The sequence below is a fragment of the Rhinichthys klamathensis genome, unplaced genomic scaffold, assembly GCF_029890125.1.
Source record: "Rhinichthys klamathensis goyatoka isolate OS25496 unplaced genomic scaffold, OSU_Roscu_1.1 h1tg000221l_1, whole genome shotgun sequence".
Classification (NCBI taxonomy): domain Eukaryota; kingdom Metazoa; phylum Chordata; class Actinopteri; order Cypriniformes; family Leuciscidae; genus Rhinichthys; species Rhinichthys klamathensis.
Window position 1 is genome coordinate 2,527,400 of NW_026606745.1, and position 27,872 is coordinate 2,555,271.

Genomic DNA, 27,872 nt, shown 5'->3' on the forward strand with positions numbered 1-27,872 from the left:
TTGATCATGAAACTTACATAGGCCTATTCGTTTTTACATAGCTATAGCCATTTAGCCTGGTTCTACCAGACTCTCGTACATTTCATTTGTACAGAGAGTCTGGCCTCGCTCCATTGAGAAACGTTTACTTCCTTGTAGGCGGGTTCTCTGTTAAAGTTCAAAACTATTGGATCTGCCCAGCGTCACTCAGGATCTGCCATAGCCAATCGCTAACGTGTGGTCGTGACGTATGTCATGCGCCGAAACCGGCTGAAAAGAACAAGTCCGAATTCCATATTCATAAATCTAAATATCTAAATGCTAAACCTCTCTTTCTTATATTTGTGAAAGAATTTTAAAAATACCTCTTTTCAATTAAGTTGTCTGAGAACAAAAAAAGCCTTAAAAACATTATCTGTTTGTAATTATTTTCCTTTTTTCAGTGTCATGTAATTCTCTTAACTTGTTCATGTTTATTTTATATTATCCCCCTGTTTTATTTTTGTTTTGTTTTTATTATTATTTTTTGTTTGTTTTTGTATTATGTTTTCTGTTATTACTTGTGTATTGTTTTAAGCAATAAAAAAAAACAAGTCCGAATGATCAGAGGATTATGTTTAGAATAAGATGTCTGTCAACGAGAGCTGCATGTTTTGTTCATCGAATTTAAGAGTTCAAGGAACAATTCTAAATTCTAAATGTATATTTGACACTAATGACAGTGATGTATTCAATCAACTGTCGAAGCTGGGTGTAATCATTAACAATACGCCGCTGCGGTCGTTTCGGATCTGCCGCAAATGCTGTAACGTTACAGTGATCATCGTGCACGCCGAGCTGCCCAGCACCAACTCCTAACCTTTCTGCCTCCCTCACTTGGTCCTCCATTAGTGCAACAAGAAGAGACGACAACAACTATCGGCTTTGCATCCTATCGTTCGCCTTAGCTAACTCATTCACCACTAGCGGAGTGAGCTGGAAAATTAAACTTTTCCCGAATCATGGCCACCAACAACACTTAGCAAACATTGATCTTGCTCGGGCTTTAACTTCTGGATATTCGGCAGTTTTGCAACAACGGACCGAATAGATTTTCTCACGTCTTTCTCCGCTGCCATTACTGAACTCCAACTCAAACTGACGCGCTACATCAACGTCATCGTTCTCAGCCACTCCCTCTGTTCGCTGATTGGACCGGTAAAAAAATTATTTCTGGAAACCAAAGTCTACAGCACAATCCCAGACGTAGTACTGAAGGAAAATAAAATTGAGCGGAAGTGCGTAGGAGGGCGGAGCCAGGCTAATAGCCATTGTAGCTTGAGGATACTTTATACAGCCTATGGCGTTAAACAAAATAGCCAGAATGTGATGGTAACCCCTCGCGAACGTAAATTGTTCTTAGAGCTATCATATTATCTATACTCTGACGCTTTTATTCACATTTGACAAAACATAAACACTTAATTAATATTATATCACAAACACAGTAAGCGCTGCGGCAACTGCAAGGCCGCACGTTAAAGAAAATTCGCCTAAAAAATTGTATTTTAAACTTAATCCCCCCATGAGGTCTACACAACAAAAAGCCATTCGGAATAACAGCAGATGTTTTATTGACATTACGTCTGCCATTTTGAGTTGCCACGTAGCCTAATAAATAGTTACAAACATTATGAAAATAAAATGAATAGTGTTGTTAGAGTTTATCGCTAATGATTTTTCCATAACATATCGTCTCTATGAGACGGAGAGAGAAAAATAGGCGGAGCTTCCTGTGATCTAGCTGTGTGACTGTGTTTATTTTTTTTGCAGAGCCAAATATCCTCCACACACACAGAGGTAAGCTGAACGGTTGCTTGCATGAGCTCGGGTTATATGCGTTTAATTGTAAATGTACTGGTTGTAACTGTGAAGACGCATGATATCGGAGACATTTTCGCGATGTAACGTAATGACATTAAGAGTTGTCATAGAGCATGCACTGCGCTACCTCGAGCTACGTTTCCCCGTTCGTTAACAGCGGGTGCCGTTTAATGGAGAAGCACACTGGTCAGTTGAGGGTGATGTGAAAGAACCCAACAAGGATTGTTTTTGTAAATCTTTTTTAAAGGACAAGAGTGAATCGAGCGAGCATCATCACAGGCGGCTGAAATGCGCTGCATTGTGTGTGATGTCATGATGTTCCATTTCTAGTGACGCACTATACAATTGAATTATTTCGGTAGGCTATATTTGACACCCGTTTCGACCTGTTAGAGCGTTTATATACCGAAATGTTTCCATTTAGTTATATTATGTATAAGAGGAATGCACCTGTTAACTGAGCAGGCGCTCTGAAAGTAGTCTGCTCTTTCATGACCGAATATGACATACATAACCATACATGCAGTGCCATTCATGACACAGTGCGCGACCGATCGCATTGTTTTGGAGACAGCCATCTAAAGAGATTTTTTTAATTTCAACAATGTGTCAGTTGTTGAGTGGTTATATATATATTTAAGATAATGGAAATCTTAATATATATATATATTAAATCTTAAAATATCGGTAGAGAAAACAAAATTATATATAATTTTGGATTTCCATTGTGATCTTTAATTAGGTGATGATACACAGGGCAACTTTTTGAGCAATGTTGCTGGGCAATCTTGCCGAGCGATTGTTGCTTGGGCACTTTCCCATTGAAAATAGGCAATACATTTCTATCTGGATAATTTAGATCGGTCGTGGGCCCCGTGTCTCATCTGGTTGGTTGCCCGTTGACGCCAACATTGCCCAGCAACATTGCTCAAAAAGTTGCCCTGTGTATCATCACCTTTTCACAAAGATGCATTCCGATTTTACAGCTATATACTGTGTGTATATATATACATACATCAGAATTTGTTGACATTATTTTTATTGCCATAATCAGATTACAATTAAGTCAATATTCTGGTTTCTAGAAATAAAGACAAATATATAAACATCTTGTTCAGAATATCCACCATAACCCAACATTAATATATGTGCATGTCCAAACAAAGATAGTTCTGGGTGATATTAGATACTGACATTTCTGAAAAGTCAAGATGTTTTAAAAAAACAAAAACATTTTTGAATTATTTTATACTTATATTTTATAAACATTGAAATTGTATGGCCAACATGTTGTAAAATATTTGGCTCTTGTAAGTTATTGTTAAGGACGTCAATGTGATTATTGAAATTGATTATGTTGTTCTTCTATGTTCTATGTTATTCTTTTAGCATGATAAATGGCAAGAGCATCTTCAGTATTTCCAGAAATGAATGCACATGTCTTATTAGCAATATGCTGATGTATGTATGCAATAGGAATTCCAATAACTGATAAAGGTTTAACCAGAATATTGACCTTAATCAGAATGATAAATGTGATCATATGAATGTTGTTAATGGTTTAAACTTTCTTTCCTTCCCCATTCATGTCTATACAATGTTTTTTTTTTTCTAGGTCTCCCTTTCATAGAAAAACTTGCATCATGCCATACCAGAGCTGCTTCCTTAGTTGCTTATTAATACTGCTACAGACATCAAGCTCCCAGCAAGTAGAGCAAAGCCAGCTGCTACTGGTGTCCTTTGATGGCTTCCGCTGGGACTATGTGAACCGAGTACCCACGCCCAATTTTCGTGCCCTGATGGATGAAGGTGTGCAGGTGGAGAAAGTGGAGAACACCTACATCACCAAGACCTACCCGAACCACTACACCTTAGTGACAGGATTACACGCCGAAACCCATGGCATCATTGCTAACGAAATGTACGACCCCATTCACAACAAGTCGTTTTCCATGGAGGGACCTTCAGTGTACGATGCATGGTGGTGGGAGGAGGCCGTGCCGTTGTGGGTGACCAATCAAAAGGCTGGCTGGAAGAGCGGAGCTGCCATGTGGCCTGGATCAGATGTAGCAATTGGTGGAACGTACCCAACACATTACTTGAGTTATAACGCGTCAACACCCTTTGAGACCAGAGTCGAGAAACTCATCGACTGGTTCTCAGGGCCGAAGGCCATCAATTTTGGTGTCTTATATTGGGAGGAGCCAGACGAGAGCGGGCATAACTTGGGGCCGGAGAGTTCACAAATGGATGCAGTCATAGCAGACATCGATGATAAGTTGGGATTCCTCAGGGACAAGCTCAAAGCCGCTGACCTTTATGAGAAAGTCAATCTCATTGTTACAAGTGATCATGGGATGACTCAGTTATCACATGATAAGATTATTGAGCTGGACACCTACGTCAGCCGAGATCTTTACACATGGATAGACAAGAGTCCTGTAGTTGGTATTTTGCCGAAAGAAGGTAAGAATGAAAATAAAGCATTTGTTATTGTTTATTGTGGGAATGCGGGTTATTTCGTGTAGCTATTTCAGTTTTTACCATGCCTTCATCATGTATTTTTGCTACTTTTCAAAAAACCTTTTATTTATAGATTTTATTGTTTTAACCTCTTCTATGAAAATCCACTGTATCAATCAGGAGAAAACCAGGATTTCCCAAACTGGGGTTCGAGAAGGAACTTCAAACACAGCGTGTTTGTGAGTCGATAAAAGCTAATAATTAATGAAATAATAATAAATGTAAATGAAAAATAAATAGATCATTTAAAATCAAAATAATACACTAAAAAAAAGATTATATTATACAATTATTGTATTTGTCTACCTACATGTTTTGTGAGCATTAACCAACATCAGAGAACAATGAACATGAAAATGTGCTTCAAGTAAATATATGTCAAAGCGATTTGGCTGACAAAAAAGTTTGGAAATCTCAGATCTAAATACACTTTTTATTGTTTGAAACTTTCCAGTGTTCAATTTCGACCACGTCCTGGTCAAAAGCAGGACAAATATAATTTGTGAGCAAAATATTTTTTACAATTTCAGGCGAGGCAAAAATGCAGATATTATTATTGTGCATTTAGGATACATCAAAACCCAACTATGAAATGAACCGTGGCAATACAAAAGAGACGGTTATTTTATTAAAAAAATGTTTAAAGTTAAAAGAATGGTGTTAAACACAACACATCATTTGAGACGTGGTGGAAAAGTTCAAGACTTTCAGAAACAAGACAATTAATGAGTGCGTGAAAAGTAATTTAAGTGAAAATCATAATCGGTGACGCATTCACACAAAACGTGTTTTTGCTGTTAAAAATGCGAGACAGAGGTCAGTGGAGTGAAAAGAAATGCAGGGTCTGGAAACGCATTAAACTAGTTTTAACTTTAGCACCACATCTTTAGAAAAGCATGCACGAGATGCTGCAAAAGACGCGACGGTTAAACACTCGTGAATAAAAAAAACCCATATTCTATGTAAACAGTATTTGAGTGTTATCCTCCTCTTAACCCAGGCAAACTTGAAGAGGTCTACAGCTCGTTGAAGAACGCCAACCCTAACATGGCTGTGTATAAAAAGGAGGAGATTCCAGAACATTACCACTACAGACACAATGCCAGGATCATGCCTCTGATCATAGAGGTCAAAGAGGGATGGACGGTCATGCAGAACAGAAATGGATCTCTTATGTGTGCGTATTGTTATTTGCACATAATTAAAGCACAACGAACACATACGATAACACTTTAATGTCGTCGTTGTGCTTGCTTATCAATATCTGAGATACCTTTGCAGTTATTTAATGGCCATGTGTTTGATTTACAGTGGGAAACCATGGCTACAACAACAGCCTTCCCAGCATGCAACCCGTGTTTGTCGCCCGCGGACCCGCTTTCCGCCGTGACTACACCAAGGCCTCCATGAGCTCCGTCGACCTCTATCCTCTCATGTGCTGCATTCTTGGTCTCAAGCCCTTGCCCAACAATGGCTCTTTGTCAAGCGTGCAGGATCTCTTAGTGGAGACGTCAACCCCAAAACCAGTGGTGCCGCTCAAGCCCAGAGAGACTTCCTACGCCTGGGCTGTGGGATCCATCTTCGGCACCTTACTCGTAATCGGGTTTCTCTTTATCTTTGTGCAGCAGGTGACAAAAAGGCAGCTACCGCCACTGCATCTGTCCAATAGTGAGATAACACAACCCTTACTGTAGGCTCAAAGCTGCACGTTTCTCATGTGAGCTTCTTAAAGTATGCAGCACTGAATTTTTCATCCAGTGCCACGGATCTCATTTCAGCCTAAAATAATTCTGATAAGCAGTCAGCATGGTCGCTCGAAATCCAAAGCGATCAATATCCACGGTACCATGCCAAAGCCAAATATACCAAAAGCAATATGGGGAACGATGCTACAGTGGAAAAAGGTGGTGACACAAAAATGATACAAATCATAGCTGACCAAGCCAACAGTGCCCTCTTCTGGTGAAGCTGTCAGCGATACCTTTAATCTTGTCATATGAAGAAAAAAATGGCTAGCATCCCCATGCTTTTCCTTTCAATTTGAAGCTGATATTTATTTAATAAGAGATTTGCCCTATTCTCCTGAATTTGCATTAAATGTAATATTCCGGGTTCAGTATGGGTTTAAATCGATAGCGTTTGTGGCATAATGTTGATTATTACAGAAATGAATTTTTTCCCCGTTTTTTTTAGAAGAGAACTTTTTTCATAAACAATTTCAACATTTTTCTGTTAATCGACATAATGCCACAAATGCTGTCGTTTGAGTTGAACTTGTATTGACCATGGAATATTCCTTTAACTGAATGTTATGGATGGATAAGGAAAATTAAGGGACATTAGTAGCAGTTGCTTTTTGAATTTATTTATTCATTCTCATACCCATTGTAGTTTTGTTTGTTCATTTGTTAAATGCAGTTGTTTAATTTGGCAGATTAATGTTAATGTGTTAATGAAAAGAAGCCGGTAGTTGTCTACCTCCGTGTTGCACTAAGATCAATGTAAGCTAATCAGGATAGAGAGATGAAATATTAGTTTTAGCTTATCTGCGTTTTGCACAATGTAATACCATCCAAAATTTATATAAAAAGGGGTAGGAGTTTCGGTGCCAAAATCCTTTTGAGTGACATAGTAATTGTATAGTTCCGGCGTTAATGTATTTTGTACTTTTTGAAAATAGCATTTAACAGAAAGCCCTGTGTGGGGCAAAACACTGTGATTGTCTTTTACTGGTGTAAAGACTAAAGGGAAATTAAGTATTTATGCTCTTTGAAATATATGTGGCTGAAATAGTCGTAGTTAGCTGCTTGCAGAATGTTACGATTGTTTCTGTTATTGAGGAGGAAATTATGACTTTCTATATGGACGTGTGCAGAAACTACTGTGTTTTGTGTTGAGCATTTCTATGATTTACTATGATGTCTTTTATGGCCTAATGTCTGACTTGATAACTAAAACATGACTTTAAATGTGCAACATTAAAGGTAAATAAATGCCTAATTTGGAAACTCCTGAGTTCTTATTAGCAGTCTCAACTCATTTCACCCACAGTGATTATCTTTATAACCTTTTGCAGGCTACCAGGACATTGTGAAAGAGCAGTGTGCAACAGTGATGGCTCAAATGTGTTTTTTTAATGTTATTCAATGACCTGTTTTTAAGCCAGCAGCTTCTGGCCAGAAAAGGCTGCAGTACTCTATACCGATGCTCAATGACTTGGCTCTTTAAGACTGTCACCTTAAATTCAGAAACATACCCAGACAGATTTATATATATATATATATATATATATATATATATATATATATATATATATATATATATATATATATATATATATATATATATATATATATATATATATATATATATATATATATATATATATATATATATATATATATATATATATAAAGTGCTATGCTGCTCACAAAGACTGGAATTATTTGATCAAAAACACAATATTACAGTTTAAAATAACCTTAATATTGTTTAAAAAAAAATGTATTTCAGTGATGACTAAGCTGAATTTTCAGCATCATTACTCCACTCTTCAGTATCTCATGATCCTTCAGAAATCACTCTAATATGCCGATTTGATGCTCAATCAATATTTATTTTTGTGGAAACAAATAGAAAGTTCAAAAGAACAGCCTTTGTTTGAAATGGAAATCTTTTGTATTATCAGATATTACGGTTACTTTTGATCAATTTAAATGTCCTTGCAGCTTAAGTATTTTTTGTGACTTAAAATCTAAACTTTTGAATGGGATCTATAATTATGAATATAAAGATATGAATATTAGTAGTGTCAAAAACAATTAGATACAGGGTGGAATTCACAGGCAAATCTTTAATAGTTGCAAAAATACAAGGGGAACTCGAGTGCATTTTATGCTCTAGAATCTAAGAAACTCATGCATACAAACAAAAGCAACAATTCATCAATAGAGCTGGTGAGAAGACTAATTAAAGTGGCTTTCAGCAGATCGCTAACCTAGGCCTGGAGCTGAAGAAAAGGCCAAAGGAGGTGAGAAGGCATGCGTCTGACAAAAAGAAGCTGAGCAATATGGAAGAGGCAAATTAAGCTTTTTGGTTATTTCTTTAAATGGCATCAATATCAATGTCCTCCTCCTCATGTTCTGACTTCTCAAGTTTTTTAGTCTCCATTTTCAGCTCACGGGCAGAGGAGGAATACACCACCTAGGGAAAAGGGAAATGTGAGCAAATTCTGTGCTATCCAACAATGTTAAATCGAGTAACTAACAAGCATCACATTTTGTATAACACTTACAAAAAATCTGAAAACCCTGGTTATGCAAGTTTGTGTAATGTGGCTTTTCTTTTTTTACCTCAACATTGTCCTCATCGTCATCTTCCTCTTCCTCACTGCCCTCACTCTCCTCCTCTGCCTCTTTGAGCCATTTAACGAAGGGCTCTGCCTTGGCATGAATCTCTTTAGCCAACTCTTTAGAGACATACTTCTTAGACACCTACAGCAAAACATCACAAACAGGTTTAAACTCATGAATACTGATAGGTAGGGTTGGGTACCGAAACCCGGTACTAATATGGAACGGGTACCCAAGTAACCGGACCAAATCAAAACGCAGATTTCGGTGCCACTTAAATGCCTCAGATGTTGGTTAAAATATTTGCCCTCTGGTTCTCCGAAACGGACGTAAGAAGCATCATCACCACCAGGGGCGCGGGAAGATGTTTTAGGTTGGGGGTGCTGTTTTTTAATTTTTTTTATGGGGTCACCACTTTTGAATAAGAAACAATATTAAGTCTATACAACTCGTTAAAACTCGACTGCACACATCACATTTTTGACATTTTTTGATACTGCTTTCAATCGTGATGCAACAGACCAGCCTACAGAACAAATTAAGCCTTTGAATAAAGGGTTATTGGGCTGTTAACACTGTCATATACAATAAAAGAACATGCACAGTGACAGGAAATAGAAATCAACAAAAAAACCTGCCTACCTTACACAAAACGGGGTGCTGCAGCCCTCCCAGCAACCCCACTTCCCATGCCCCTGATCACCACATGTGATCACTAGTTAACCCTTTGACGCGTACGATCATTCACACTGGTGTGACTAGACATTTAAATACACATACTAGCAAAACAATACATTTATACCTGCCAAAGAACTAAAGAGCAACAACAACATTTTCCAAATAGAAATGTTTTATTTCAAATTAGGCCTAGCCTATGTAAGAAGGAATATAGCCTATACAAAATGTCCTGTAAAATTAAATGAATAAATTGATCTAATAATATGAATAAAAATGATAAAACAAAAATATAGATAAAAGTTTTAAGTAAAATTAACTATTAGGCCAGTATTCTGATAACTGAATTTTTGCGCACGATTAAAATGTAAATTGGCTTATAGCCTATCCATTGTACACACAAACTGCTGTAAAATTAAACGAATAAATGGGCCTAATATAAATAAAAATTATATAAACAAAAATATAGGCCTACATAAATGTTTTAAAAGTAAATTAACAATTAGGCCAACATTTTGATAACTAAACTTTTGCACAGCGTGCACGATTAAAATTGGCTTATATTAATTGTACAAAAAAATTGCTGTAAAATTAAACGAATCAATGGGCCTAATTACATAAATAAAAATACAGGCTATAGGCATACTGTAGGCTACATCAATGTTTTAAAAATAGGCTAAATTAACTATTAGGCCAAAATTCGTAACTGAACTTTTGGGCAGAGTGCACGTGGATTACAATTTAAATTGGCTTATGTTGTCAAACTAAAAAAAAAGAAAGAAAAGAACTGTAGATAAGGAAAGCAATTAATTTTGAGTTCACCTTCAAGAACACAAGTTTGGACAATGTCTGAGGCTTCATGACTCAGACTCATGCGGTGGTTGCGGAGAAAACTCTCTCTGCGCTCGCAGACCCGCTTGGGATGCTGAACACAATGCAAGCTTCTATAGCCAGGAGTCAGACTCGTGGTGTGAGCGGAGCGGGAAATAGTGCGACGCTCTGTCCTTTTAAAAATGCCGCTCTGCGCTCTGTCCAAGATCCGCCCGCTCGCGCTCCCCGCTCCACTCCGCTCACAGGCTCTGCGTGTTAGATACACATTGTGTATGCAACTATAAAATTGACTCCATTCTTCTCACACTTCACCAGTCACTTGCTTTCATGTATTTCGGGAGAAGTGGATGAATTGACTTGTAAATCTGACAGATAATTCTCTGACCTGCGGTGCGTACTAACATGCTCGTTTATTCAATCTAAGTTGTCCTATAACAGACGAACGCCGTTCTTTAAAGCTGCCGTCGGCAACATTTTTTTTATCACATTCAGTGAAATCGACACTATAATCCGACAGAACAACAAAGTGTTTTAGAAAAAAAACCGAGCTTCTAACTCCACCTGGAGCGTGTTATGTTTTGCAAAAATCCACAGCTCCCGGTTCATCATGTCCAATCAGCGCAGGGGGGTGTGAGATCTGACTGTCAATCACAGATCGGGCACACGCCACCCCTCGCGCACGTTACAATCACATGCACATGCCGGCGGAAGTTCGCGCAGTAACGAAGAGTGATGTCGGAAAATCAAGTAAGCTCATTTAGAGTATAAATGACGTTAGCAATTGCAATCTATCGGTAGATTAGCCAGGACAGCATACCTCCAAATACTCCATGGTGTTGATGGATGCTGATGAGACGGGCGCGTTCACTGAAAATCTGGTGCACACGCACTGACGAGCACGAACTCGGTGGGAGGGGATCCGTTGATAGTGGGGGAGGGCCATGAGAGTTGTAAACATTCAAAATTCTCCTAAATCCACTCAATCTGCCAGACTTGCCGACTGCAGCTTTAATGTCATTCACCATCGTATTGAGGCTCTTTTTAAGTATCGGTTCAGGCACCGGTACCGTTTTAAAAGTATTGATGTGGCACTGTATCAGAAAAAAAAACTATACCAAACCCTACTGGTAGGGGTGCTCCGATAGATCGCTATTGGTGATCTCTCAATTTGCCGATCCCATGCTGACCGATCTCAAAAGACGTGCTCCTGGCGTAGGAGGTATGCGCATGGCATGCAGAAACGCAGTCTCAATCTGTCCGGCGTGGGTAAAATAATTATGCTGAAGGTGAGGTACAATTCATATTTCTCAAATAGCGTGAGTGAATCACCGCTCGCACTCTTTCCCTCTTAAAATGTGCAAATGGCTTCACGTCACCACATCTGCACTCTGCAGAGTTGACAGGAATTGCCATGCACAAATAAGGCAATGTCGCGTCGTCACTCAAGTTTATAATCTGCATTTCTTTGAGACGGTGCGCTCATGCACTCACACATAAGGCTGCCTCACAAAAACCTTGAGTACCAAATTGCACTAAATGGTCAAATAGTAGGCACGCAAACAGTCGGTTTTGTCTTGCGTGAATGTAAACAGTTCAGAAAGAAAATGCATGTGTATCAGTATATTGGATCCATGCATTCGGCCTTAAAGTGACAGCAGCCTAACAATCCTGCTGCGGTCTCTGATTTTGTCTTTTGTTGTTCGATTAACATTAATGACACTCGCTGCTCTTGAATGAATAACCAACTCATTTTAAAGAATAATTTAGGTGAGATTTTTTTTTTTTATGCTTCCCGTGATCGACAATTGGCTCCAAAAATCCGAATCGGAACCCCCTTAAACACTGGACTAGTCAAGTATGATTGCTGCTATCAAGCATGCAGGTCACAGACGTTTAGGGGTGTGACAGTTATTATATAACCGTGAGACCGATGGTTATAATTGAACACCGTCATTAGAACTCTATAACCGCCAAAACCGTGCTATTAAAATATTTTTTACAAATAGTTATTATCATAGAGAATGTTTAAATACTAATTAGGGATGCTCCGATACCACTTTTTTCAAAAACGATCCGATCCCAAAAATTCAGAGTATCGATCGATACCGATCCGAACACAGTTTTTTTACAATCAAGTAGAATTTATGTAACTCTTTGTGTGTTGAACTGATAAGCACTCTTTTGTGTGTTAAACACGATCTACTTAATACAGACAACTTCATTATAAAGAAAAACAAATTTAAAAAATATGATCATAATCTATGACAAAAATGCTATTATAAACTAGATTAGTGGATAATTCAGCAGTAAAATTTAGTCTAGAAAAATCACGAGTCGACAATAATTGTATAAAATCTGAACATTTAGTGAAAAAAACAAATAAGAGACAGTAAGTGCAGCACTAAATCTGGTAAAACGTTACACATTACTCTTGTATTGTTGTAAAATACATTCATGAAAAACAAGATAGAAATCAAAAAGATACATTTTATAGCTATAGGCTACTATACAATTGAGACATGTTTTAAATGTATAGCACTGCTGTTTAATGAGGCAGCAACATATGATAGATAGAACAGAACAAGAAAGGCTATTAATAATCTTTCATTGCGTCACTGTATTATGATTATGAAAGGCTGCAAGTGCGGCACAAAGCGCTTATGCGCAGAATGATGCGCTTGAAGCAACACAGTCACAGCGCGCAGCGCGTCGAGTCCGCATTGAAAAGTTCAAAGCACAAACGAAAGACATATTGATACGTAGTGTATTATACAGTATCTATCTATGCAATAGTTTATTGAGCCTTTTCTTTTAACAGTTTTAAATTTCAGTTACTGTGCGCATGAAGAACAATTATAGTGCAGTGTGTTGTGATCTAACAGACACCCGGCCGGTAGAAAGTAACAGGATTAAGTTACAGCAATAAAGTCTAGCAAGATAAAGTTGTTTTATGCGAAACCATAGAGCTTTATCTACAGATCAAGTATAATAATAGTAACATTGAATCATCTTGGAGAGTTTCATCTTGGAGAGTTTCATCATGTTGACTGACTCGTAACCGAAGGCGACGCGCTGTTTGAATGCTGAATGGAGAATGACTGACAGCCGCAGCGGAGGGAAAAGTTTACGTGATCTTGAATTTAATGACTTAAATGTTCATTTCTATCTCACATTATACTATAATGGCTTAAGAACACTTGTAATATATTCACGAAAACTTTATGGTGCTTTATAATGTTTTTGTGCATTTTGTGGGGCTTAACAATAACACAGAATAGTAGGCTATACGCACAATATCGGATTTGGATCGGCCTCGTCTGACCGATACCCGATCCGGCAAAAATGGCAGTATCGGACCCGATACCCGATACAAATATCGGATCGGAGCATCCCTAATACTAATATCAGCTTACGAGGGAAACGGAGTTAGTGGTGATTCGGAGGCTGCTACTGCTGGAGATGATTCGGGAGAGGTCTGTGCACCTTTACCGATCAGAGCGCGCTCTGACACGGTGTAAAGCCTTGTTTATACTCGACGCGTCCGCACGAGCGCGACCGGCAAGAGCCCATTTCACTTGGCTGTGTGCACGACTTTTTTTGTAACCGCGCGCGACGCCGCATCCGAGGATGAACGACTTAGGGCCTGCTCACATATCGCATCTTTTGCGCACTCAAGTTCGTTATTTCAAATGTAGGAGCGCGGTATGCGCGCTCATAATGGAAGCGATGCGGTCGCGGTGCGACACTCGTTTTTTCCATGCGCGTCCGCGGCGCATCGAGATAAAATCATCTCAACTTTTCAGAATGCCGCAAGAGCACCATAAGCGCACAGTAGGTCACGTGACAAGAACCAACTTGGGCGCAACCGCCCTAGCGCTTTGGAAAAAGGAGAATGCGGCGCGCCCAGCGTTTTCTACGCGCTATATGTGAATCCGGCCTTAAAGCCGAATCTGCCCGAGCATGTACGTCTCACCGCACCGGCACGCAGTTTGTGTGTCTAAATTGCAAAGTTCATTGCAAAGTTTTTTAGTTAAGGTTTTGTTTAGTGTGTGTGATTTATTTAAAACAAAGCACGTTCATTGCAACGTTTGTTAAGGATTCATTTAATGGAAAGCACATTCACTTCTAGGTGTCTTGCTGTTCATTTTAAATAAATGTAGAGTGAGTAGCTATCAGTGTCTCCTCGTTTATTCAAACTAAGTTGTCTTGTATAACAGACGAACAGTTATTCAACCGAACGTCCTATAATCCTTCTGAAACCGGCACACCCCTACAGACGTTACCATATTACAACCCCCTCAGACATTCAGGCTAAAATGACAGATCCTTCAAGGGTTGCCCGGCAACTGACCACATCATCCTTATGTCTACGGCTACATTTACATTTGGTTTCATGCATGTAAACAACTGAGATCGATGTTTGGCATCTGATCATGACAGATTCTAGAATGTCAAGTGTTTTGATGTCAGGTTACCTTTTCAGCCCATGCAAGTATGACATCTTCCTCCAGCAGGTCTGCGTCATACAGGTCTTTGAGTATAATAGGGACTCTGGGTAAGAGCTGAGTCTGATACAGCTTCACAAGGCACTCAAACCCACCCAGCAGATACTTCTGAGCTTTCTTATTGTTGTGGCAGAACTGTGGGCAGAAATGAAAACTTCTTACATTTACTATAGTTCATCAAAAAGTCAGTATGACTTATTTACAAAAGCAGCAATAATGCATTTTAACAAAAGAAATATGGAAAGACTTGATGTTGTGCAACTAATAGCATTTGAGAGAATAAAAATCACTCCCTTTTTAATTACAACAACCAGGGTTTTCCATTATCTTGGACTACATGGATATTTTAGGTAGCTAACTTTAAAATCATGCACACGTTCATGCAGGCTACAAATGCACACTTCAGATGAAGTTGTTCACTGCTGGATCTGACAGTCAGCATGATTTGTGAAAAGCAATGTTTATTAGATAGTCAAAGATTTCTTCAAATAATATAAATGCGTATTAGCTGAATGCTGACAGTAAATGAGAAAGTATTATAGTGTTTGTCTTTATATTACTAATAATATAAAATCAAATGCTATACTACTTTATGGCATACCATTTCTATCTAATAACGTATTAGACAGAACTGTTAAACGGAGACCATAAACTAATGACGACGAAGAATGGGAGAAAGTCCTGCTTCTGACACATTGGAAAAACAGAAAAAAAGTATTGGATATTTAAAAAAAGCAAAGGCTGATATATTGGTCGTCCACAAATTTTATTAAATTGAGTTACATTTTTTTTTTTAAACATGTAAAAGAATTGGTTAAGTGTGTCCCCTGGAACTTAATTTTACAGTGTTGAGTTTTCAAATATTGTGGATAATGAGGGGCCTTGGAATCAAAGATTTGAGAACCATTGTTCTAAATGTTAAAAATGCTAACAGATGTCAGGACGTACCCTGAGGAAGTGACGCGTGTACTTCTTGATCTGGTCACGGATGTTCTCATCAAAGAGCAGCTCGCTCAGAATCAGAGGACCCATGGCCTTTACATCAAGCCTTTCAGCCTCAGCCAATACCTCTTTATCTGCAGTGTCAATTGCTCCACTATCCTTCTTTTCCTGAAGAGCAGAAGCAAAAAGATTGGAGCTGAATAAGAGAGCAGCAATATATAAATAAGATCTTATTGAAAAATTTGAAAGAAAGATACTAAGACAAACACCTTTACAAAGTTGTAAAATATGTTGACCCTCTCCTCCAGGGATTTTTCCAAGTCTTCTGTGAGCGTGAGAGCCTTGGCGTGCTCGCTGATCTCCTCCATCCTGCGGCGCTGGGCCTCTTCCGTGGTCTCCTCAGCCCAGTCTTCATCATCATCATCCCCATCCTGCCATGATCAAAATCACATTCAACACCAGCATTTCACATTTCCCCCACTGGTTAGGCTGAAAGTGGTTTCTCAAGAAGCATTTACCACAGCATCAGGGGCATCTATGTCATTATGGTTCCCAGCCTCTCCACCACTTGAGCCATTCTCTTTGTCTTTCTTTCGGTTTTTCTTTTCCTTCTCTTTTTTCACAGATCCACTGTCATTCTCTGCCACAACAAGATCAGAGAGAGGAAACAGAGTTCAGTTTATGTACATCAAATCAACATGCAACGGGCCTGAATTTTCTGACCACCAATACAGCAGATACTGAAATACTTTTCAGGTTAACCCAAATACTCAATGTTTATGGAAGTAAGAAAATGACAGCAAAGACCATTTAAAGGTGAAGATAATCAACAAATTTACCACTGGGGATTCAAAACCTCAATTCACTGTCTCTTTATAATCTGTATTTACCAGGTGGATTCTTGAGAATGAAGGTGCAGAGCTTGTGTCTAGTGTCCAACATGCCTCGGTACCCACAAGCCTTGCAGGAGTTTCCAATGGTCTGCTTCTTGGGATTAATGTGCTACAATGACAAGAACATTTGAAGCAACTTTAAAGTACACTGATAAACAATCTGTACAACAATGAATCCAGCGAGAAATCTCTGGGGCAAATTACTCACAACTTCTAAACAAAGCTTCCTGCACTTGAAACCTGCAAAGATTGCTTTGTTGCCAAACAAATGTATGCTTTTCCCTGTATACAGGTGTGTATATCAATATAGGGATTTATCCTGTGTGTTGTGTCTTATGACAGGCAGTTTATAAGGCAGATTGCCGCATGAAACAGAAACCAGGCCAGCTGAGACTATGCAAAATCTCAGGAAGTCAAACAGTACTGCACTGCAGAGGAAAATCAGTAGAGGAAAGTAGAAGTATTTTGTTCTTAACTGAATATCTAATAATCAAACTTGTCGCCATTTACTCGGTCTTATGTCATTCCAAACCCCAAAAAAATAAAAAATAAATTTAAATAAAACAAAAATTTCTGTCCCTCTATACAAAGTCCTTGCAACCAAACCGTTGACGCTTCAAAAAGGTCATTGACATTGTACAATACAAGTAATGAGGAACCAATTTAAAACAAATTGCAAAAAACAAACCTCATTGGTTCGTGCAGAAAATTAAATGTGCTTGTTGCAACTCAAAAAAAAAAAAACCTCATGGTGGCTCAAGCAAGCAAGTTTAAGCTTCCATTTACCATATTTGATGTGCGCTATGTAAGCATGAGTGGTATTTGGAATTTAAGGTATATTGATATGTGGGATAAGAAAACAGTTTATATGCTGATATACATTAGTTTGATGTTGTGAGCTGCTGCAGGGAATTGGCACAAACCAAATGGTCCTAAACATGAAACATGCACTTCACATGAAACATTAGGCACTTCAAACAAGCAAGCATATAGTTTAATGCAACTTGCCATGTCAGATGTTCTTGACAGATAGTGCATTATTTGAACGAAAGTCTTATGGGTTGGAAGGGCATGAGGACGAGTAAATTTCAGAACTTTTATTTTTGGGTGAACTAACCCTTTAAGACAAAACCCCTGCTGTCAATGCCTGGTAGTAGGGCTTTCCGATTAATTTGAATTTAATTGTTTTGGCACAAATTTATTATTTTTTAAAAATAAATAATGGTGGTTTTGAATAAAAATGTTGGCAAACGTTACAATTAGACATGTTGACAATTCAGCTAAACAGTTAAGAGAAGAAAATGATCCGATACCGATGGAGCAAATTAAATTGTGAATCGGGATTTTATTTTTTTGCCATATCACCCAGCCGGTAAGTTTTGGCAACTGAAAACAAGAGACTGAATAATGTAACAATGAGAGACTGAAGGTGGCTTGTATACAGCTAATGACACAGCTACTTTCCTCTGTAAACCTGCAAAACAATCTCAACACATAGAAGCTAGATGTGTGTGACCCCATAGACCCTACATACTCAGCAGTCAGCAACATGCATACAAACATAAAGGGCAGCCAGTTCAATTGGGGATCAAGGGCACACATTTTTTTCTCTAGAATGCACCGGTTCATCAATAGTCTCACTGACCATGACTCATCTACATGTACACGGCAAAATGGAGAACGTATTTACCAAATCAGTTTCAGGATTGTCGCATTCAGGACACAGCACAAACTTGCGAATGAATCCATCTAGCATGTCTTGCAGTTTGTTTGCCTCATGAGATCCATTGACGATGTAGCGGTCATTCTTGGAATCGAACTGGGTTTGGGCTCCCAACTCACAACCAAAGAATTTGGTGGGATCTAAACAGAGGTTACAGTTTAATGTTATATGAAAAAACTACTTATATAAAAATTTAAGTGACAGCTTTTAAATTCAATGCTCACATGTCGGAGGCCTATTCAGAGCTTTGGCAACATCAACCATGTTGACTATGACTGTTTTAATTCCATTCCCCTTGCCTTCCACCTGTGACAAATAGAAACAGTTCAGGATATATATATATATAAACACACATTATAAATAAAAAACATCCTTTACCACCCACCTTTGCAATGATACGGGGCATTTTATAGCGGTAGAACTGGTCCGACACGCTGCGGTTGACATTGATGGACATTTTGGCTTCCCGTATGGTTTATCAGCAAGACGAGAAGATCTTGAATTGGCAATTATTAGTATCTTCTGTTTGGAGAGGAGGGGATGACATAAACGACTGCAAGAGTACCTTGTCTCTGACATGAAAAGGGTACGGCCACTGAGGCTCCAGGCTTCGAGCTCGTTGACTAAGTTCCCCCCAAACAGGTTCCGTCAGCTGCACTATAGCACTGCGAAAGGGAAATAAAACCGAGAATGAGGATTAAGAGCAGAAACCACCAAGCGTCTCACAGTTTAGCAACATTACCCCCCTGGTATCAAACACAGCAGACATATGAATCAAGGTGTGCCCATTCGCTATAAGACTGACTAGTTATCTACTAGGACCACCTGTCAAAGTGATATTGGGGTATGTATGTCCTGTGTAACCATTTAGAAACAACTCTAGGGTGAAATGAGTTGCTATTTAGTATAGTAAACAGTGGCAGTGTGAGGCCAAGTAAAGAGCCTGACATTCTATAGAAATTCGGTGCAGCATTTATTTTCTGATGGGATAAAACACCAAACAGGCCTCTGCTGAGCAAACCCATGCTGCAGAGTGCGTCACACCATAGAAAGACGCCATTTTATTCGGTGCGGTATGCAACACATTAAGACTGATGCGCACACATAGATCTGATTAAACAAACCAACTATCGCGAGAATGCACGCGTACACATGAGAGGGAAAAACACTAGAAATAACGAAAATCCACGTACCTTTCCCATCCGTAGCTCCTGTCGTCCAGGTACTCACCGTTTTCGCAAAACAAAGACATAAACACACCGCTGGTCGCCCTGAAAAGAGGTGAACTACTGGTTTGAGTTTGTCAGTTTAGTTGGAAACGCTAGTTAGTGGTCGGCACGGCGGTGCCTGACTGGGTTACACCTTGCGAAGCAGAGTGATAAACCCTGGAGAGAAATCTCACGACGCCCTCAATACAGGGGATCTGAAATAAAACAGCACTCATGAGCAAAACTATAACGTACACCCAGCAACGCAAAAATGCCGTTGCGTACTAACATGACTGACGTAACTTATAAGAGCTAGTCAGCTAACATATGGCAGCATAACCAGAAACCTAACACGCAGTAGCTCCTCAAGTCAGAGTCCGAATATATGTATAAAATGCGTCAAAATCTGAATAATTTCTTATTCAAAAGATTTCCTTGTTGAAAAGGCCAATATGTTTTCGTGAAGTTTTACTCACCTCTCACACGCTTTCGCCCGTATGCTAAACCACAATGAGCACATAAACCCTCGTGACTCGTGACTTAACTCGGCCAAAAACTAGCCCCGCCCCATCGCTTAAACGGCTGTTTGGATTGGCTTGTGCCTCACTGGATTCTATTTCATTTGTCAAATTTTGCTATCAATCATATTGGGCAGTTACTTACTGATTGGGGAAGATCTATTTTATAGTAGGCCACATAACTTGTTACTTTAGACAATTTTTTTATACATAAAATGCAGCTTAATATTATTTACAGATGCCTGTTTTTTTATAGTAATGGTACAAAAAAAAAACATGCTAATTGGGCAATTCCTGTTATGCATTACATTATTATGTCCCCATCACATAGCCTATGTCTAGATATAGCCAACTGGATACAATCATAAAATCACCTTTTTTTTTTAAGATGGAAATCATATTAGTTTGCTTTTTGTTATTACAATAAAGGGGAATGATTTAATTTTTGCCATGCAATTTCTTACATGAAAAACTGGCAATTTATTAAATATCCCAGGTGTTTCTTTCAGCCTATATTTTTTTAAACAAAATTATTTTAAATATTATTTCTTTCCGGGTTTTTTTTAATGATTTGCCTCTCCTTCTACATATTCTGCTTTCAGAAGCAACACAAATTATAGCCTGGGACAGTGGCACACATGCAGAGTGAATTCTCTGGATGTGTTTACAAACTTCTGGAACAAAAGATTCCTGGCTGAGCACATCATGATGTAGACCAGTGGAGAGGAATACAGAGGACAAACAGCCAGTGTGGGTCCACAGGATTACCTGTGGCATTTTCAGGGTTCAAAGGGTTTACTGTTGTAAGGGACAGTGACAAAGGCTTTAATCTTTCTTGCACAAAGGAAAATATCCTATATTTCAAACAAAAACATTTGGTAACGCTTTAGATTACAGCCCAGAAAGTACTGCGTAACACTAAAGTGGCTCAACCTTAAATTAATCAAGTGACGAGAATACTTTTTGTGCGAAAAAATAAATAAAAATAACGACTTTATTCAACTATTCGTTTTCTTCTATGTGGACCTCTGAGTGAGTTCACGTAGTGTAACAGCACAGCTCAGCGCAGCGTCAGAACGTAGGCTTACTATTGGCTGACGCTGGTCATGAGTGTGTGGTGTGTGATGCTGGCCTACCTTCTTCTGATGCAGCGCTGTCACTTCGTGAACTCATTTAGACAGAGGCCCAACATAGAAGAAAACTAATAGTTGAATAAAGTCGTTATTTTTGTTTGCACAAAAAGTTAGTGGTGGGCAGATCGAGGCTTCGTGAAGCAATGAAACAGTTGAACCAAATGTCCCATATTGGGAATCAATCCGACACCCGTCTCAACTGTGACATCTAGTGGTCGCTTGCACGTGTTGATCTGAAACAACCTTGACAACGAGCCATTCATTTTTTTTTTTAATTATTGTAGCTATTTTTCTAATATGTGAAGCTTGTAACCTGTAGGCTCCTCACTGTGCAGAATGTTATTTGGTCCTGAAAAAATGAATATTAATAAAATAAATCAAGCCACAATGTCTCACTTTTTTAGAGATTCTTATTAAAAATATTAATTTCTCTTCTTTGGAAGGACTTAGCCTAATTTTTTTTTTAACAGATAATTTCTCCAGTCTTTGAAAAAAATCCTCTCACAAAAACCCACGAGGTCAAGATGAGTTGACTTCACTTTTATACAGATGTGCGATTGTGTGGTCTGTTCACGACCCTGTCAATCAAACGCTGAATCGGCGGAGCACGCCACCTGTCGAAACACTCATAAGCTTCATTTAGCCGTAGTCAAGTGACATGGGTGTTTTCAATCACGCTTCGGATCAGTGTTTCGAAACATTTGCAAAGCTTCGGAACGACTGTTTCTCGTCAGCGATCCCTACAAAAAGTATTCTCGTCGCTTGATAAACTTAAGGTTGAGCCACTGTAGTCACTTGGACTATTTTAACAATGTTTTTACTAACTTGCTGGGCCGGCAGGTTTCAATTACAATAGAAGCCTATGGAGGAGTGAGACAGCTCTCAGATTTAATCAAAAATATCTTAATTCGTGTTCCGAAGATGAACGAAAGTCTTACGGGGTTGGAACAACATGAGAGTGAGTAATTACTGACAGAATTTTCATTTTTAGGTGAACTAACCCTTTTTTTGTAATTTTTCTTACAAACACTTATCACTTCAGAAGACATTGATCCATTGGGGTCGTATGGATTGCAGTTATTGCAGTATGTGCTGTTTGATGCTCCAACGTTTAGATACACATGAGCTTGCATTATGTATTCCCAGAGATGTATTTTTTATTTTTCTAAGAACCTTCATTTGTGTTAATCTGAAGTAGGAAAGTCGTATAGCTTACATCTTGGATGACATGAGGGTAAAAGATGAGTAAATGGCGAGGACATATTTCTGGGTCTACTGCATTTTCTTTTAATACCGAATAACAAGAGATATGCTTCCGTCTTCAGATTCATCAGTGGAAAGAAAGAAAAAGAAGAAGAGGAACAAAAGGAAGAAGCCAAGCAAGAGATAAAAGCGGGGACAATACGTGCTACTTTCTGTCACTTAAGCATTTGAAATGAATTGTTGATTAAAAAAGCAGTTTTAAACGAAAAAGAAGTGTTGTAAATCTGTTTTGAATTAAGTTATTTTTCAAATAAAGGTTTCCGAGTCAGTGATATTGTGTGTTACTACATGGAACAAGAGGGTAACAAGCACCACTTTAATTTACGGCCCGCAATGTCACACTTACCCTGTAACTGACAAGAGGGTAACAAGCACCACTACATGAAACAAGAGTATCTTTCCCCAATATTTAAGCCAAAGTTTAAGCACTTTTGTTAAAAAGATTACTATAAATGCACCCTGTAATTTGTAAAAAGCCTACAGTATTTGTACACCATTATTACAAAAAGGTACAAAGTATATGTTCTTGCTAAATTGCTCCCAAATGTAAGATTGTTGTATCATAATAGTAGAATAAGTACCCCTTAGTTCTATAATACTTACAGTATAAATAATTTTTAATTCTCCTGGTTGTTACCCCTTTATTTCCTTATTCCTTTACATATTGTTCCCTTATACTTACATGTACTTTACAGGTATACTAACACTGTAAAAAAAAAGATGCCTCTCCAACATAAATATTTGTAGTGACCCGTTGCACCTAAAATTTTTAGTTGGCCCAATTTAAGTTGCGGAAACCAACTTTTTGTGTTGTGCTGACTACCCCTGCATGTAGACTGAACTTGAAATAGAATGTTGTGTCGATTAAATATTTTCTGTTGACTAAACATAGCTTGTTGGGTTCGGCCAACTAAAGTTAAGTTTTCTAAACTACATCCAATAAGTTCAGCCAACTAAAGTGGTGTTTTGAAAATCGAATTTTTAAGCCACCATTATGGTGATCAGTGTTTGCTTTAGTTGGGCTTGTGACCCTTAAACTGTTAACATTAGATTTTGTTTGGCAGTTGTATCTGAGTTATAACTGCCAGATGATCAAAGAAAAAAGATGATTCTGATGGTGACATAATCATCACTTGAGAGTTTTTTAGTGATTCTATAGTGTTATGGCAGAATTATTCCCATCTCTTCCAAACCACTGAATGCTGCTACTGCTGATTGAGGCGAGCAGGTGAGATGAGCGGACGGGGAGAGACGGGTGGACTTTTGACCCCAAAGGTCAGAGTACAGGCCGGTTTTAGAGTAAGAGAAAGCATGACCAAACCCTAAAGTTCAGGTCATTATTACTATTTCCTGACTAGAGAGAAATGAACTTTAGCCCATCTATGGTAGACGAACAGACCTTGAGATAAGCTGTATAAAACTACTCTCCCCCTCTGATGCTTCGTCTCACTTGCTTCGCAGACTGTACATTGACTACCTCTGTGGAGCAACTGAACCTTTCTTGCAAGAAATAAATCATTTTTAATTCTCAGACTGTCTCTTACGCTTTGATGATTGTTTAATAGAAAATTTGCTATTACAATAGCAAATGATTTTCAGCATTTTCAGTATATTCCAAAACATTTCTTAAAAGTTTTTCTGATCAAAACACTCTGAAATTTTTTTTTAGACACACTGACATCAATAATCAGCCTGTGAATCTCAACAATGGTGACAATAATAAAGCATGTTGCAGTGGCTGCCTCCAATCACAACTCATCAATGGCTCCCATCATGCATTGCGATATGAATAAATTATGATCCGAATTTTCTATGTAATTTACTTTTCCTAATTGAATATTCTGCTTGTCACCATTGTTGAGATGCATAGACTGAATCTTGAAGTCTGTGAGTGCCTATAAGAAAGGTTTTTTTTTTTTAGGAACAACTTTTAAGAAATCCTTTTTATTATAGCTAAAATTCTGGATATTTATTCAGAATCACAGTTATGCTGTAACCAACTACATAAATCAAAATCATAAAGTTCAAATGATGACTGTCATAATATAACCGACACCATCAGATCACTTTTTTCTTTGTTCATCTGGCAACAAAAAATATTTAATCGACACAACATTCTATTTCAAGTTCAGTCTACATGCAGGGGTATCAGCACAACACAAAAAGTTGGTTTCCGCAACTTAAATTGGGCCAACTAAAAATTTTAGGTGCAACGGGTCACTAGAAATGTTTATGTTGGAGAGGCATATTTTTTTTTTACAGTGTATAATTACCGAAAGTTACACTGTAAAATCGCTTTAATTACACAGCACTTTCCAGGCTGTAATCTAAAGTGTTACTAAACATTTCTCAGCCTTCATTAGATAAGTGAAGGTCTTATGTCTGGTTTTAGCACTAATTATTACCTAAAAGGTCATAATGTTGTGTTTTTTACAGCAACAAAAAGGCAAACATAGCCTACTAAGAGTAGGCTATTGCAAATCAATTTGGATTTTTTTAAAGTGAAAACATAAATGTGATTCCTCTGTTAGGTGAATTCAAGTGAATGGGCAACATTTATGAATTTGCCAGATGCTTTAATCCAACATACATTTAAACAATACACTTATTACATGCATTCATTCAAACCATTGGCATTAGCACCACACCCTAGTTGAAACACAGGAACTCTTTACACACAAATTAAAATGATGACATCAATTACTTACCTTCATGTCGTTCCAAAGTACACATTTCTTGTGCCCCAATTTACCAAGAAACACACATTAATGTGTGGTTGTATGAATGTTAAACATAAACTAAGAGTTCGATTTTTAAAAAGAGGGAGTTAAATAAGAGTTATAGTTTGTAAAAAAAAAAAAGAAGAAATATATATATATATTTTTTTTTATTTTGTTCAGTGCATATATATATATATATATATATATATATATATATATAGAGAGAGAGAGAGAGAGAGAGAGAGAGAGAGAGAGAGAGAGAGAGAGAGAGAGAGAGAGAGAGAGAGAGAGAGAGAGAGAGAGAGAAGAAGAAGAAGAAGAAGAAGAAGAAGAAGAAGTCCACTCCTGGTCCACTCCTCTTCGCTTGACGGTTGCTGAATATCGGCAGGACCTGGAACACGCTGTCGTATACGCCGATCCAGAGCATCCCAAACATGCTTAATGGGTGACATGTCCGGTGAGTATGCTGGCCATGCAAGAACTGGGATGTTTTCAGCTTCCAGTAATTGTGTACAGATCCTTGCAACATGGGGCTGTGCATTATCATGCTGCAACATGAGCTGATGATTGTGGATGAATGGCACAACAATGGGCCTCGGGATCTCATCACGGTATCTGTGCATTCAAAAAGCCATCAATAAAATGCACCTGTGTTCGTTGTCCATAACATACGCCTGCCCATCGCCACCATGGGCCACTCGATTCACAACATTGACATCAGCAAACTGCTCACCCACACAACGCCATACACGCTGTCTGCCATCTGCCCTGAACCGTGAAAACCGGGATTCATCTGTGAAGAGAACACCTCTCCAAAGTGCCAGACGCCATCGAATGTGAGCATTTGCCCACTCAAGTCGGTTACGACGATGAACAGCAGTCAGGTCGAGACCCCGATGAGGACGACGAGCATGCAGATGAGCTTCCATGAGATGGTTTCTGACAGTTGTGCAGAAATTCTTTAGTTTTGCAAACCCGGTTACCTGGAGTTTGCCTGTATTCATTTCACATAGCCCTTGTTCTCATTCCTCAGGTCAGCCTGATATTAACAGTGCCTGCATGTGCCATATGTTTTCCCCTGCAGTTTTGACAACAGAACTAATCTGAGCTGCCGTTTTTAGCTGTGAGACATCAGGGGATCACATCTATAATCAAGCAAATAAAGGGATGGATAGTTATAAAATTGGTTTACATGAGAAAAAAATCAGTGGGGGAGAATACTTTTGAATACTTTATGTGTACATTATCCAAAGCATTTTTAACATAAAAGCATGTGCGGCCGTTTGGAAATTAAATGTCCAAGGCTTCTGGTGTCATCCACTTCCAGTTATTTTTGCTTAGCAAAACAGTCTGTTATGCTGCTTGATAGTGCAAATGGGTATTTCTTAACATAGTATTTCAATGCATTTTTGTAATGGTTTGAAGTGCAAATACATTTTACTGCACTTTGTTATTCTTAGTTATTACCTAATGAATCAGAATTCACACATTCACAGAAAATAGCCTCCAGCTAACAAAATGGTTTTCTAAGAATGTTTTGCTAACATTCCCATTAAGTTATATAATGTTATACATTATTTTCCTGAACATTCACCTTTATAAATGTTTCATTTATTATTATTATTATTTTGGTTATATAAACGTTAAGGGAACATTGTTACTTTTGAATTTTCTCTGAACAATCTGAAACAAGAAGCAACATTTAAAAATGTTAGACAAACGTCCAGCTAAAATGTTTCAGAAAAATGACGGAGAAAAAAACATATTGTGTAGACTCCTCTCTACAACTCACTAGTAGGCTATCATTGTAATTTATATAAAACTCAAAGACGATCATGTTGAACGCTAAATTAGCAGCTTGTCAACTATACTGCAGGTGGCAGTATAGCATCTGTAAACGGACCTGGCCAAAACACTCACTGAACACTTCAGCCCTCAGTCAGGGAAAACCCCCCAAATCCCAGATGAGGTCAGCCCACTCTGACGGCTTTTTTCCATTCAGCCGGCATTGAAACTAAGAATAAAAGTGAAAATGAAACAGGTTTTTCGCTTTTGTTTTGTGGTTTTCCACAAGCCAGTGAATCATTTATGTAGATCAGCAAAGCCCTTCAAACCAAGGGAAGAAATGCAGCGTCACTATGCCAAATAAATGGCAGCATTCTTTTTAACTTGTTTTCTTGTATTTTTAAACAAAATCACAAAATAAGATGTATGTTGGATTATTAAACATGTGTGTTATTATTATTATTTTTATAGGCTACTGTTTTAACAACTAGTTGTTAAGATTTAGACTTCGATGTTTTATTTAAATAAAAACGTTTGGCATGCAATGGCATGAAATAGGCTACACTAGGCTACCAGTCAAATTACTGGACAAATTTGAGAGAAAGGCGATCATGTTGAACGCTAAATTAGCAGCTTGTCAACTGTAAACGGACCTGGCCAAAACACTCACTGAACACTTCAGCCCTCAGTCAGGGAAAACCCCCAAATCCCAGAAAAGGTCAGCCCACTCTAACGGCTTTTTTCCATTCAGCCGGCATTGAAACTAAGAATAAAAGTGAAAATGAAACAGGTTTTTCGCTTTTGTTTTGTGGTTTTCCACAAGCCAGTGAATGATTTACCGGTAGGCTATGTAGATCAGCAAAGCACCCCATCAAACCAAAGGGAAGAAATGCAGCGTCACTATGCCATTGTTTTTAACTTGGTTTCTTGTATTCTTAAACAAAATCACAAAAAAAGGA

General features: G+C 38.3%; 2 protein-coding genes across 2 annotated transcripts; one reads left to right on the forward strand and one right to left on the reverse strand.

Annotated features, from left to right (window-relative positions):
• The first annotated feature begins 1,879 nt into the window (after positions 1–1,879).
• enpp5 (ectonucleotide pyrophosphatase/phosphodiesterase 5) lies at positions 1,880–6,347 on the forward strand. The gene is made up of 4 exons (XM_056264503.1): positions 1,880–2,028; positions 3,458–4,308; positions 5,366–5,542; positions 5,677–6,347. Exons 2-4 carry the CDS (start codon positions 3,486–3,488, stop codon positions 6,057–6,059), a joined length of 1,383 nt encoding a protein of 460 aa, XP_056120478.1. The 5' UTR covers positions 1,880–2,028; positions 3,458–3,485; the 3' UTR covers positions 6,060–6,347.
• Positions 6,348–8,198: 1,851 nt separating this feature from the next.
• On the reverse strand, positions 8,199–20,071 carry eif5 (eukaryotic translation initiation factor 5). The gene is made up of 12 exons (XM_056264504.1): positions 19,971–20,071; positions 19,480–19,709; positions 18,672–18,951; positions 18,511–18,592; positions 18,254–18,426; positions 16,561–16,672; positions 16,189–16,310; positions 15,940–16,101; positions 15,677–15,838; positions 14,699–14,863; positions 8,718–8,858; positions 8,199–8,568 (listed from the first exon to the last, which is right to left on the reverse strand). Exons 3-12 carry the CDS (start codon positions 18,741–18,743, stop codon positions 8,470–8,472), a joined length of 1,290 nt encoding a protein of 429 aa, XP_056120479.1. The 5' UTR covers positions 18,744–18,951; positions 19,480–19,709; positions 19,971–20,071; the 3' UTR covers positions 8,199–8,469.
• Positions 20,072–27,872: the final 7,801 nt, after the last annotated feature.